Here is a 14,162-nt window from a genome sequence, read left to right as displayed (position 1 = left end):
GGGGGGGAAGGGAGAAAAGAAATAACTCTTAAGCTAAATATAACCTTGAAAATAACAATCTTACAAGAATTTGTGCGTGGAGCAAAAGAGATTCTCAGAAAACCCAAATATATTTAACTCTGAAATGGATAAAAAGAGTCACAGACTTTACAATCAGGATATTTATGAGCGTGCACAGAAAGTGGAGAAGTTACTTTATACTTGCTCAAAAGGACATGAAGCAGTAATCTAGCAAGATGAACTTGGTTCTCAATATATACTGGTCTGCAATGGAGGCACAAAAGAATAGCTGAGCTGCACTTAATTGTTCTACTGGTCTACTTCATAAAGGATACAATTTTGTTTTGCCTTTTCGTAAAATACCTGATGGCTATAAACCTCAGTACAAGATGTACAAGTGCAAAAGTGTTTCAGAGACTATATTGGTACACACATTTTCATTACAATTCATAAAAGAGTAACAATATGAAAATCCTTACATTCTCACAATATTTGAAGTGAAGGAAGTATGCTGCTTTCACAATGCCAATATACCTACTATGAAGCAGAAACCACTACACACAGCCAATGCCTTAAATCAAAGAACAGTTTCAGCATTTGGAAGCAGAAGCTGACAGTTGCTCTTCTGCTACAGTAAGAAATAAAAGGAAAAGAAAAACAAGCAAAAACCACCAATAAAAAAAAATAAAAAATGCAACTCCTCCTAGAGAGTTTCTCTCATTTCCAAAAGCACCATTTACTGTTACAACTTCAGTGCAGAGATGTAAAATTCACAGATGCTTTCTTTTCCCCTCCTAAGCTTCAGCTCTGGCCTTTAAAATTGGGGCAAGAGAAATCATCCTCATGTATTACGTGAGTTCCAAAAGGCAGACAACTTCCAAGCTCAATACTGCAGCTCAAGATCTCAACCACAGGCCCAATAATACCATCAAAAGTGCTAGGCATTCTTGTTCTAGATGTTTAAGATGTCAGTAGTGGGCTGCACTTTCTTGTACTTTTTGGCAGCTTTCCCACTTCTTTGAATATGTTTATTCATAGGCGAAAGTTTTGACATCAGTCACTTTCAAATTTACCTACTGAGTAATAAAATAGTATAGAAGTTGGTTAAAAACATGAAACAAGGCTTCTGTACTACACAGTCTTTGCAATGCGTGGTATAGAGTAACTGATCCATGAGTGCTGCTCCTAGCAGTTGAATTAACTTAGAGAACGCAAAATAATGAAAGCATCCTCAAAAGGTGAGAATGATAAATCCCAAAGTTTTGAGAACTACTTCACTGTGAAAGTGAATTCCAAAACTTCCAAAATATTTGGCTAAAATCAAGCTGGAGACCGAGTCGCAGTCTGAGAAGTCTGCTAAATTATTTAGAGTTCCAATTAGTAGCAGAAAGCTCTCAGAACTTAAACATTCATTCCCACAGAAGTAAACCTTGGGTTAGGATGCATTCTGCTTTCTAAAATACAGGGTAAACTACTTGCGGTCAGGATGTAGTAGGATCCAGTATGGTGGCATTTCATGCTGATATTTCCCTAGTACTAGGAAAAAGACGATAGAAAAAGATGGTAGAAAACCAGTATAGGAATATTACAGAAGCTATCTGATCCAAGCAGTTAACCTCTGTCTTGCTTCAAACAGAACTTAGATTTCTGTTAGATTTTACAGTAAGATCACATTTCAGCAGAGCAACCAGAATCTCAAAAAGACATTGGAATGGCCTTTGCTCTGGAAGTGATTACTTTTCAGATCAATAAAAAAACCCCTTGATCTCAAATGCATGAGAAATAACTTTGTTTCTCAACATAGGAGAAATGATCAAATACTGCTATGACTGTTGTAGTCTCTAGAGAAAAGAATTTCTTTTGTGCCATCATATAGCTCCATTCAGAGGACTTCTATCACTAGCTTACTTTTCTTTACAGAAGGATGACTTTAGCTTTGTATTTTGCTGCAGATTTCAGTGCTGCAAGGAAGGCTAAGCTTGCAAGTCCCCAAGAAAACCACCACCCTCTAGGCATGTATGACGATATACAGGCACTATGAAAGCAAGCACTGAAGTCAAATTTTCCTCTTCTACAGCAGTTCTAATGCTTTCACAAAGCATCTATGCACAAACAACCAGCCTGTGGGGGCAAATAACATTTTAACCACGTTGATTGAAGCTGGGCAGACATCATAAGCAGGGAAGAACATGCATGCATCACTGCTCTGCATAGGAAATAAAAATCAAAATAGGGCATGAAAATGCACAGCCTCATCACTCTATTTTGATTCAGTTTGCAACACAACAAATCTTTCCTACAGTGACCTAAATAATGAAAAGTGTAAAAATAAAATATGAAAAATAAATATTCAAAACTTTGGAGCCTTGTCCAACAGTAAAACTGTTTACAGTTCTGTTATTGGCTCAACTTCAGTGGAAAAGGAGAGAGCATTGATTTGAGATCTCTCAAAAAGGCTCACATGAAAGAAATGGAAACTGCTACAAAGGATGCAAGATTCCCGAGGGGGCATTATGCAAGACCCCAAACTTCTGTATCACCAAAAGGTATTGCAATGGCTTAACAACTATTCAGCAGGTTTATGAGGATGTACTCTCAGAATGACAGACATTCACTTCATGCTCATTTCAAAACAAAAAAAAAGGAAGAAATAAAGAAAGGCTGAGGTAAGTTGTCAAGTTTTGTATTGACCATGGATTGATCAGATGAATAAACAGTATGTATATGTGAAGCTGTTTGTCTTTGTAATTCAAAATAAGATTGAGGAAATAACAATCAAATCACTGTCAGATAAGATATCTTGCAAATACTCTAAAACTGCCACACGTCCAATAGTTCTGATTTCCTCTGTATTTCTATAATCTATAGAACAGCATTTGCATGCATTTCCAAACATTGACCTCTGATCCATGCTTGTCATTCCAACTACAAGTCTCTGCATACAGTCAGCTAAATCCATTGTTACCCCAGCAGCACGAACACAAAGATCGAACTTTCCAAAATATACCCTTTACTTCCTTTTTTTTTTTTTTGTCAGAAGTAAATACCCAGGTCTTTAACATAAAAAGATGCTACATCACAGAAGAGCTAAGAATATTAGTTCTGAAGAGAAAAGAAACTTCAAAAGGCACTTATCTCTTCTGGAGAGAGGGGCTGGTAATGAGAAAAGGCAAGAACATTCAGATGGTTTTAAGATGACTTGGAGAATGACTAACTTGCTCATGACTAATGAGTAACAGTGGCTCACAACACACAAGATTTCCTTGCTATCAATAGAAAAGACTTTGTCATCTTTAAATACAGTCATTAAATAAGCAAATTAAACAATCACCATTACAATCTCTTACCCAGACATAGTTAACCAGTGCACAATGTAAGAAGAGGAGATTGACCACATGAGAGAATGTGGGGATGTAGACAAGATGATGAAAAGAAAAAACAACCAAACAACACATTTTTTCCAAACCCAAACACATCCTGATTTTCACATAACAGCTCCCAGGAAATACTACTACACAGAAGAACAACCAAGCAAGTTTTCAAGCAGAGAAAGATGTTAAACCACCAACTTGATCTGAGTTCTAAAAAAATTCAATCCCCACCTGCCATCTGTCATTTTTCTTTTTAAAAGGAGAAAACTGAGATAGTTCTCCGTTTTTGGAGGAAAAATAAAGTATTAGAGTGCATGTAGGCTACAAAACACACCCTTTGAGCACTCACTAAATGAGGTACCAATGGTAATAAGGAGAAAAGAATCAGAAATGAGCGTGAACACGCTGTCAGAACACATACACAAGTATGGCTTTAGATAAATACTTCAGAATCAAGGGACAGGACATCAGTTTGATCCTAAGCATGTTCAAATTGTTTTAGGTACTTGGTTATTTAGGCCCAGATTTGCATACAACTTTTCTACCCCTAGAAAGTCATCTAGTAACCTATTAAGCCAAATGTATAGCAGGAACATCGTGTACCCAGGACACATTCTACTTAGCAGCAAGTAGGGAATACTCTCCTTGCAGGATTGGAGTGCATAAACATGAAAAAACTGCTTGTTGAAATTTCTTCTGTTTCACCCTGTCAAGACACTGGAACTTCTATGCTTGCTCTACATACTCACTGTATGGGAACTGCTGAGTCACGGCCTGAACCTCTGATTGATCACCTGAGGTGAGCCATGAGTCAGCCAGAGGAGCACAGGTGAAGGCAATTCACCTGTGCTACCGGAAGGGGTGGAGCCTGGCTCCACCCCTCCTGGACCTATTTAAGAGCTGGCTACCAGAGGGGAAGGATCTCTTCTGGAGATCCTCCTCTTTGATATCTTCTAGTGAGCTCAACCCAAGGGTAAGCTCTTCTACTTATTCTCTTTTGTGATCCCTGTTTGCTTTGCCTTACTCTTTTGATTATATTGCAATTATAACATCTTGGTTATACACTCACCTAAGGATTGAAATCCACCAAATCAGGGGATATTAATATTAGAGGACTAAAAATATATATGTATATTCATTTCTGTGTGTGTATATATATATATATAATATATAATATTATAATATATATATAATATATATAATATATACGTATATATTATATATATATTACATATATATATAATATATATACGTATATATTATATATATATTACATATATATATAATATATATGTATATATTATATATATATTACATATATATGTATATATATATACACATATATATATACATATACACACATACATACACAGAAATGAATATACACAGAATTGCTACAGAGGCCAATACTTCAGCTTAAAATAAAGCAGAAGGATCACCTCAGTCTGTAAATATACTAATTATATGAAAGTTGGCCCACGGACATTACTCAAACTAGTCACATATTTGACTACAGCACAACCAGAAGTACATACTTACAAACACTATGGTGAAAAGGACAGAAGAAAAAAAGGTTTCCAAACAGCTCTAGAATATCCTGCTTAACATATATCCATATTTGTATTCCTGATAGCCTAATGCCCTCTGAAACATTAATTATTTACCCATTTAAGTTTTCCCTATTTAAGATTTGGTGGACACTGTGGACATGTAATCAGAAACGTTATTGTTTCAGGGGAGGTCAGCAAGAAAGAGGTCAAGGATCCTTTTCATCGCCATATTATTTGTACTGTATTCGTTAAGCAGAGAGGTGATGGCAAACACAGCTCCTGATAAAACTACAAAGTACAAGATAAAAAAATAGAAAATACAAGATAGTTGACAGGGAAAGATCTGTCTTTTCATCTGGTGTAAACTCCAAACACAAAACCTATGGTCATGCAAGTACTGTTAATGATTCCAGAATTTCACAAACAAGAACAAGTTATTACCTTTCCCTTAGAGAAGATCGATTTAGTACAGAACTTAGAGAATGCTTCTGAAGTGCTGAAGGTGCTGAATGCACTAATGAACCGCCGGAATGGGCCAGCCTGTTGGGTGAACCAGAGATCACATCCTCACTACAAACATCAGAAGAATTGTCATGGTCTTTCCCATGAGTAGATCTTGCCTGTTAAAAACAACAAGAAAAAACACCAAACCTTGCTAAAATGTAATATGAATATCAAGAGGTAAGAGGTACAGTTTTCTTTTTTAAACCGAAGGGTTACAGGCTTTCCATACATGCAGGAATATCCACCTGCTGGGGAAGAACAAAGATCCCCATTTTACAAAAGGAGCCCTAGTTTGAACTAGGAAGTGCTCCCTGCTGGTATCTAACACTCTGTATTACAGCAAAACCTGGTTTTCAGGCTATCATCTTATTCTGACTGCATAGTGTAAAGTCTCCCATGTCACAGGATCCTCAGAGATTCTGGGTGACGCTCAAGAGTCTACACCAATAAACCTCAGACCTATTCTCAGTCTGGGACCCCTGCTCAGACTTATTTTTTTCATGACTTTTTCTTCCTCCAGGAAAAATTCTCATCTATCTCCTAGTCAATCTTAACTCTTTCATTTACTCCTTTCATAGCTCCTCTTAATCTGAAATACAGCATGCAGATGTCTCCATGGGTTACCCTGGTTTACAACAGAACAAGATAGAACCCTGACATTATCTTCAGATCCACTTTTTACAAAGCAGCTAAAATATTAACAATTAAATGTGAAATGACAAAATAGTGGCTTGCCATTTGTACTTGAGCTACCTTTGCATAATATTCTGGAAAAAAGTTTGATCTCAGAATGACCAGGCAGATTTCCATAAATTACTTCTAAAGGCTCTTCTACAGTCTTACCACAAGTCTTAATGCCAAAGAGAAGTCCTTTACCTACAGGCATGGACACATCACAGAATATTGTTTCATATTTGTATTTTGAAATAACCCAACAGAAATAAACACAGCTATATCAGATTTTAAACATCCTTTGTCTTGTTTTTGGTAGTGCAGTAGATAGTTACAAACATACCTACACAGATCAAACCTCCTCACTCAGAGCTTTCCCCCAAAACTAGTTTCTAAACAGCACTACAGAGTACTCACTTTGGCTTTCTTGGGTCTGTAGCTGCCAAGAAGAGAAAGATCTGGAGAAAGAAAAAAATTGTATATTTCAAGAAATTCAAAAGAAAATTTGAATGCCCAGTTTTATAAAATCTTTTACAAAATAACTTACCTCTTCTCCCAAACATTAATAAACCAAGTTATTATTACAGACTGTGAAATTCTAAACAGTCTTCCCAGTAATATTTCACTACCTTCAGATGAAAACAATGACTTCATGTTTTACTCAGTACAGCGTTAAAAACATTAAATCAGGGCAAGCACAATCTTCTACATAGACAGAAGTAGCACATTTTGCTAATATATTACTTGCATAAATCAATAAAAAGTAAAACTCTATAATCTCAAAAAAATCTCATTTACATTACTCTACCTTCCCACACTTTTTTGGAACAAGCTTCCCTACCGCCACCACTTTCTCCTCTGATCACCTCCTCGTTCTTTCCCTCATCACTGGCTCATAAAGACAAGTTATGAAGACCACAGAAGCAACAGTGGAGGAACTATTAAATCCACACCAGCTCAGGGTGTCCAACCACTGTCAATACACACCTCATCCCAAAGGGAATGACAACTAATTATGTCTGCCTTCTTCATCAGTTGTATCAGTCTGCACTGAGCAGCCCTAAAGACAACCCATTATCATCTATCTGCACAAAAGCAAAACCAGACTAAATCATACTGCAATCACAGGAACTTGTGCTTTATAAATATTAGAATTGAGCTTCAATACATAGAAACATGACTCGTAAACCATTTGGATGTTAGTTGTGAGGCAGGTTTCTCTCTCCTAGCCACTGGCTAGATAACATCAACTCATTTGTAAGTACATAACAATACTAGATGATAATAGGTCTATTATATTACCTTGCTACAACAGATTGATATGCACAATCCCAACAAGAATGAGTAACCCTTTAATATCCTGCACTCAGTACTATTACAAGAAAAAAAGTAAGATTTAAATTTCTTGTCCCACACTCTTTATAAAATACTCAGTTACTGTTGCCAGTGAAAGTGGAAGGAGACACACGCAAGCATCCTGGATGCTCATTAACAATTGTAAGCCACAGATCCACTTAAAAAAAAAAAAAGCTGATATACACATTATTCATTTTTGAAGCAACAGAGCTCTTGAATTTCAAAATGATCAACATTCCAGGCATGACTAACACACACACCAACTGAGGTGCAGATTTGTTCCTCTATGCAACTAATCAAAACAGGTGGACTGGAACAGAGTGCCTGGACTCTGGTATTTTCTGCTCCTACTTTCCTATCATGTAGAACTACCTGAAGCAAAGTTTCCCCGAGGTAAAGAAATATGCAAACCCACCTTTTGCAACAATAGGGTAAAGAGGAGCAGGTTTTTCTCCAATAGAAATTGTTTCAAACCAAACCAAAAAAAAAAAAAAAAAAAAACAAAAAACACCTGACTAAACTACTGGAGAAAAAAAAAAAAAAAAAAAAAAAAAAGCATTAAATGAGATAACAGTATTAAATACTGACCACGGGTTACCTTGGACCAAGCTTCCATTGTGCCTTCTTGCAGGGTACAGCGGGCATAAAGCTCAGTTCCAGGACTTGGTTGTTCTACCTGAAGCAAAACTACTGTTAAGAGGTGCAGTATCAGATGTTTTAATCTCTATACATATTTTTAATTCCCTTCCCCTTCCCCCCCCCCCCCATAAGACCACATCCAGTCCTTTCTAAAATCATTTATTCTTATTCAGATGCTATTTAAAAATGTGTTCTTAATGTTTATATTATCAGCATTATCGCATATAAACAAAAAGAGTTCTAGAAAGGTCTAGAAAGGCCTGAATGTCATGCTGTTCAAAGGAATAAAAAAAGCAGACAGTTTCTCCTTCATCTATAACATCTTTTTGAAGATATCTTTTTAAAGACCATGTGATACCACATATTTATTCCAAACTGTTCAGACCTTACAAAGTGCTACTGTTTCTAGGTTTAAAAAAGTTACATTTCAACATAATTTAATTTTAATTGTCAATGTAGTACTGCCAAACCAAGACACCTCAGCAGTAAAGATGCTCTGAAAAGAGCATTCTCACTCTATAAAGGCCATGATGCCAGGAAGGGATGCATTAAGAGACAAGAATTTTCCTTCCTGTACAAATATAACAGAGCAACTGAAATCAATAATCAGTATTTACAGATGTTGTAATTAAACTGTGAACTTCACCTATAGATCAAAAACCAGAAAAAACTGATTAGCAGGAGATAAAAGAAAAATAACAGAGAAAGACAAATTGAAGGCTGATGAATAATTAATGGATTAATAAGACTAATTTGAATTTCTAGAAAAACATACCTACAAGTAGAAGAAAACTTTTGAAAGAATTTTAGAATTTGATAAGCTATTACTACTTGTACATAAACAAAAATGAAATAGTGTGACAGGCAAACTAATTAAATGCTAAGTTATCTCAGTAGCTGTGACAAATGTTTGAAATTGTAGAGAAATCGTGTCACAGCAGAGTCAGAACAATTTTATCTTGGGCCCTACACGTTCTCAGCAATATCCTTAAAAAAGAGGATGGCCAAATTGTAACAAAGCAATTTGCAAGAGAACACGTTCATCCAAGAGGCTGGGCAACCTGGACCTGCAAAAAAGCACTTACATGAAGTTTCTTCAAGTAACTACTTAATTTCAGAACAGTTTTTCCACATGCAGATTTTGTGTAAGTGCTAAATGCAGGCTGGTTATCAGCTGTAAGTCAAAGTATCAGAGACGTAGCTTTGAGTAAAGCAAGTGTTTCAAAGATCAGAGAATGCTAACAAAGTTGAAAGAGGCAGTGTGTGTGTTCTTAATGTGACTAGACACCTCTTCTTTAAAGTCTTATTCAGGATTTTTTAATACTAATATCAATTACTTCCAAGTTGAATTTATACAGCTATTATACTGTCTACCGTGCTGGAAAAAAAGAAATGGGGCCTCAGAGAATTTAACCAAGATATTCATGAAAGAATTTGATCTTTGTCTATTACTAACAGATAACATTAACTAAAATAAAATTCTTTTATATTTAAATAACTATGTGACAGACTGGAAAGGAGAGAAATTATTCATCTAAACTAACAGATGAATGAATTTTTGGAACAGTATTCAGTGGAAGAACAATGTTTGATCTCAGACTAAACTAGAAGCACTTTGTGGAGAATACAAACCCGTCTAACTACAAATGGAGGTTTATCAGTTTCTCTTCTGAATTCGTAAGGACCAAGGTTTAAGTGGGCAAGTCGTTGCCTGGCTTCTTCTGACAGCTCACACATCCGTCTTTTTGTGTATGGAGATGGAGAACGTGACTTGGAAGCTATGGTAGGCTGCTCATAGTTCTTTCTTGCTACACTGTGCCTGCTTTTCTCAGGTGAAAGCATGTTTTTCTTTGGTAACTTTGTTTGCAGTTTTCCATTTGGAGTTGAGTGATGTACCCAATTCAAATCATCCTAAAGTGAAAAAGAGAAATTATCTGCTTTGACAGCATGCAGAACAAAGACCACTGACAGTAACAGAAACAGGGAACTAATAATTTTAACAGAAATTGATGCTATGTGTCAGCTGAAATTCCTCTCAGAAGACTATAATCAGACAGCAATTTAAAAAGCAACAATGTATTTACCATTTTGTCAGAATCCAAAAGGAGGTTAAAACACACATTACCACCTGTTAGAAGTTAAGTGTCTAATACTTCACTCAATTAGTTTGCTCATTCCTTTAGCAAACAGAGACTGCAAAAAGAAAAAAAATTGGGGTTTCTATCAAGTTCATTTAACATAAGCTTTATCAGCATTGGACATACAAAATTGGGCAGATTTTTCATCCGTTTAAAACTTCTAAAATACCTATCTTAAAATTCTTCTCCATTCAGATCATTTAAAGTTGCCTAAAAGTCACAAGAAGTGTAATTGTACTCTGAAATCTATATTTTCTTGGAACACAGTCAATTTACTACTTGAATAGTGTGTCTTAATCAAGACTGTTTTGTATAATAACAAACAACAGCAAAAAAAACAAAAAAAAACAAAAAAAAACAACCAGACCATCTTCCCAAGATTATCTTGAATCAGGTGAATACTTTTGCAAAAGAAGAGAAATAGCTGTTTATTTGTATTGCTGCCAGTTTACATCCAAAGCGTGTATTTTTTCAGCCAAAAATTTACAAAAATCATACCATTTTCTAATACTGCTTCAGAAGTTTATCTCCAAGTTGATGCTGCTTTTAAAATACATTTAACAGAATGGAGGAAAGTTGGGAAACAGTCACCCTCACCAGCTCCCTGTGCACAGTACAGTACATGAGTATTTTGTTTGCTTGCTTGTTTTCCACTGGAAAGCCTACTTAACAATTCAGATTAGCTCCTATTCCGAACAATTATCAAATTTGCAGTGACCACTTCAAAAGACTGCAAAACTCACTCCAACACTGAAGTTTTATTTGAAATACATTATCATTCCTTTGCAATTCTTGGCATTAAATGTACATTTAATTACTCTGGAAGCATTATAGGTCAAGAAATTCTAGATTATACATTCTTATCAGACTACTAAAGTCAGTGGCATATGGATAATTAGGCTTTTAAGCCAAATTTTGCCCAAATTCCCATGTTACAGAAGCTCAAAAATAAAAGCATGGCAAGATTTTGGTTTTCCAATTAGCAATTACTTTTCAAGCTTAAGGAAGTTGACATTATTCTTCAATACGAATGTTGCATGCACTATTTTACTTCAGGAGAACCTAGGAAAAAAATGCCCAGCTTACCTTTGTGTCTTCCCTTCCATATATAACAATGAAAACAAGATGAAATTGAGTGTTTTGTACTAGCATAGCGTGAATCTGGCATCACAAACACAGTTCACATTGCTTTCTTTTGCCTGTACTTGCACTTACGCAGCTGGTAGTGAGCCACAGTGTGAAACTGTCCCAAACAAAAAAGAATCTAACACTCTAAGAATAATTTCAACTTTAACAAAAGACTACATTTTTTTCCTGGCTTAAACTAGTTGTAAAATTAAATCCTCGCTGTAGTCCATGAAAATTTAATGGAAATTTTGTAACATATTAAATACTTCTAAGGTAATTCTTTAGTTTCAAATCAAGCTGCTTTTACTGAAGTCCCCTTCAATGAGTTTATTTTTTTCTATCAACACTAATTTTCTTTTTTTTTTTTTAATAAAGAAATTCAAGTGTCTCAGTAATATATTTTGCTAAAATTGAATCTTCTCAGTGAATTAATGAACAATACCACGAATGGATCAAAGTCACCTCGTCCTTTTTGCACACATACCTTCTTAACAATTCCATTTGAGTGATGCTGCACCATTTGCAATAAACTAGAGAAGGAGGAGCATGTAAGAGTAACTTTGTGTGACAGTCTGTCCCAGGAAGCTATGACACAAACCAGTGAAATCAGAGAGAAGTGATACAAACTGAACTAATGCATCAGAGAGGGTATTTCTCCCCACTCTTTTCAGCTACTACTACTTTAATTTTACTCACCGAAGAAGCAGCGTTTCCAGATTAACATTAGTGATAGGTTTTGCAACAGAAATCTTCATTTTGATTGCTACTGACATCGTTATGGAAAACAATTTATTGGTTTGTTTTTGACTTTCTTTGACTTCACTAAGTTTCATTGTCCCACCTTAATTCTAAGTGCCAGTACCAAACAGTGAACCTTCCCACTGCAATACACCAGGGATTAACATTTCAGCTGATCACAGAAAATAGCAGGTGATAATTGTTTCAGATTCAAGGAACTCTCAGCATTTACTGTCATGCACCAGACCCACTCTTTACTCATACTCGATTAAAAACTTAATCGAGTTGTCAAGCACCCGTGACAACTGCTTTAACCACAACAAAAGAATGAGGAAAGTTTGAAGTGAGCAGCATATGCAAAAAATTGAAACAAAGCGTATCAATATTAAATCTAGAAATTAAATTGCAAACAATTAAATTATGCTAACCTGTACGTGACTCCTTCCTGAGCTTAACAGACTTTCAGTAATAAGGGAGGTCGTAGAAAATCTCAATTTTGGTGCAATTCCCTAGAAGAGAGACAATAATTGAACATCAAGCCCCAACTCAAGATAAAGGGTATCAAAGAAGTAAATGTCACCTAATGTAACAAACCATCCCTAATTTCCAGCCATTTCCTTTGTTAATTTCAGCCTTTAATAAAGATAATTAGAAAAGACAGAACAGCAATGGTAAATGTCAAGATGCTAACATTTGCATTTCTGACAATTCAATTACAGATGATTATATTGCTTTCGTACAACAATTAAGGTCTGACTTTCATTTCAATACATTTCTTAGTCAAAAGCAATTTTAAAGATTTTTCATGCCATGCTGTATAGCATCAATAAAAATCCCAGTCATGATATGGAAGTTCCAATAATGCTAACTTCAGAAATTTATTTACAGTCTCAATTGTGTCACCTTTTTGTAAGAATATTTTGAAAATCCATCAATTACACTGCAAATAGCTATTCACTTGTAACAGTGTCATCAGGAGTCCCCTTTGTTCTGTAACTCCCAGAGCAACATCTGATTCCCATGGATTGTCTCCTATAATCTGTTTCTTTTCAATGACCTCTTAAGCACGTGGCTGGCAAGAGCCAGGCCTAGTTTGACTGATCTGGAGGCAGTGGAATTCAGCTGATCCATGTTTAATAACGAAGTGGCAGGCCCCTGCATCTCTGAGACAAACCACAGACAAGTGAGAATAATCTAAGAGCATCTACCACAGCTCTATAGAAGCAAATAGGGATTCAAGTGTCCCTAGAACTTCCTACTCTCCTTTCAACACAGAGAGCTTGCTGTACAGCCCCAGGCATCTGTATGCAAAGGCGTTTGTACAACTGAACACAAAATTACTGTGAACCAAAAAGGGGCTCATCATTTTGTGATCCTGCCCCACAGCTGAGAATTAGCAGGAACTTCATGAGTGAAGGTTACTGCTGAACCAAAGGATTTCCCTACCACCTGCCTAAACACACACTCATTTCCCACAAGGGCATACGATCCAGCCCCAGGTTAGATTATGAAAATGAAATGACAAAAATGCCAAGAAAGCTCAGTTAAGCAATTAGTAAGAGTCTGGCATTCAATCAAGTCAAGTTATGGCATATAAAAAGATTTTCGAGCTGACCATCTTTAATCAACTCAGTTTTATTACTAATGAATTGTCAAGTGCTATCAACAATTTAAAAAAGGACGCACCAGAATTAGCAAGTCTATAAAAAGCAGAGCTCTTACAGAGAACAAAAACAGAGTTGTTACATGCCTGCAGATAAAAATCATGTAAGACCACAGTTCTTCAGATAAACGGTTCATGGAGAGCACATATAGGACAGCACTTGCATACACAGGAGTGGGTATATCATGAGTAACTTATAGATCAACAGAAAAAAGGAGCTTTCCCTTTTATATTTGTAGAGATATAAAGACCATTCTATAGCTCTAAACACTTTCTATAAATGAAAATCCAGTTAGAAAGTTTTGTGGGTCTATTTTCCTGCCACTGTGTTAGCGGTGTCAGTGGAAGACTTGTTAGTACTCTTGTAGCAGTCATTGACCAGATACAACACAGATATACTATC

The 14,162-nt window shown here is 35.9% G+C and overlaps 1 protein-coding gene across 2 annotated transcripts in view; it reads right to left on the bottom strand.

Annotated features, from left to right (window-relative positions):
- The window catches only part of SPATA6 (spermatogenesis associated 6), a 40,193-nt gene that overhangs the window by 15,464 nt on the left and 10,567 nt on the right, over window positions 1–14,162 (bottom strand). For both annotated transcript variants that reach the window (XM_048945828.1, XM_048945829.1), the window contains 5 exons: window positions 12,525–12,605; window positions 9,725–10,003; window positions 8,042–8,129; window positions 6,515–6,555; window positions 5,363–5,541 (listed from right to left, as the gene is read on the bottom strand). In XM_048945828.1, coding sequence (XP_048801785.1) covers window positions 5,363–5,541; window positions 6,515–6,555; window positions 8,042–8,129; window positions 9,725–10,003; window positions 12,525–12,605 — 668 coding nt within the window. The remainder of the gene's footprint in view (window positions 1–5,362; window positions 5,542–6,514; window positions 6,556–8,041; window positions 8,130–9,724; window positions 10,004–12,524; window positions 12,606–14,162) is intronic.

The sequence above is a fragment of the Lagopus muta genome, chromosome 5, assembly GCF_023343835.1.
Source record: "Lagopus muta isolate bLagMut1 chromosome 5, bLagMut1 primary, whole genome shotgun sequence".
NCBI classification, from domain to species: domain Eukaryota; kingdom Metazoa; phylum Chordata; class Aves; order Galliformes; family Phasianidae; genus Lagopus; species Lagopus muta.
The sequence above is the reverse complement of the archived record's forward strand: the minus strand, read 5'-3'. Positions and strand labels throughout refer to the sequence as shown.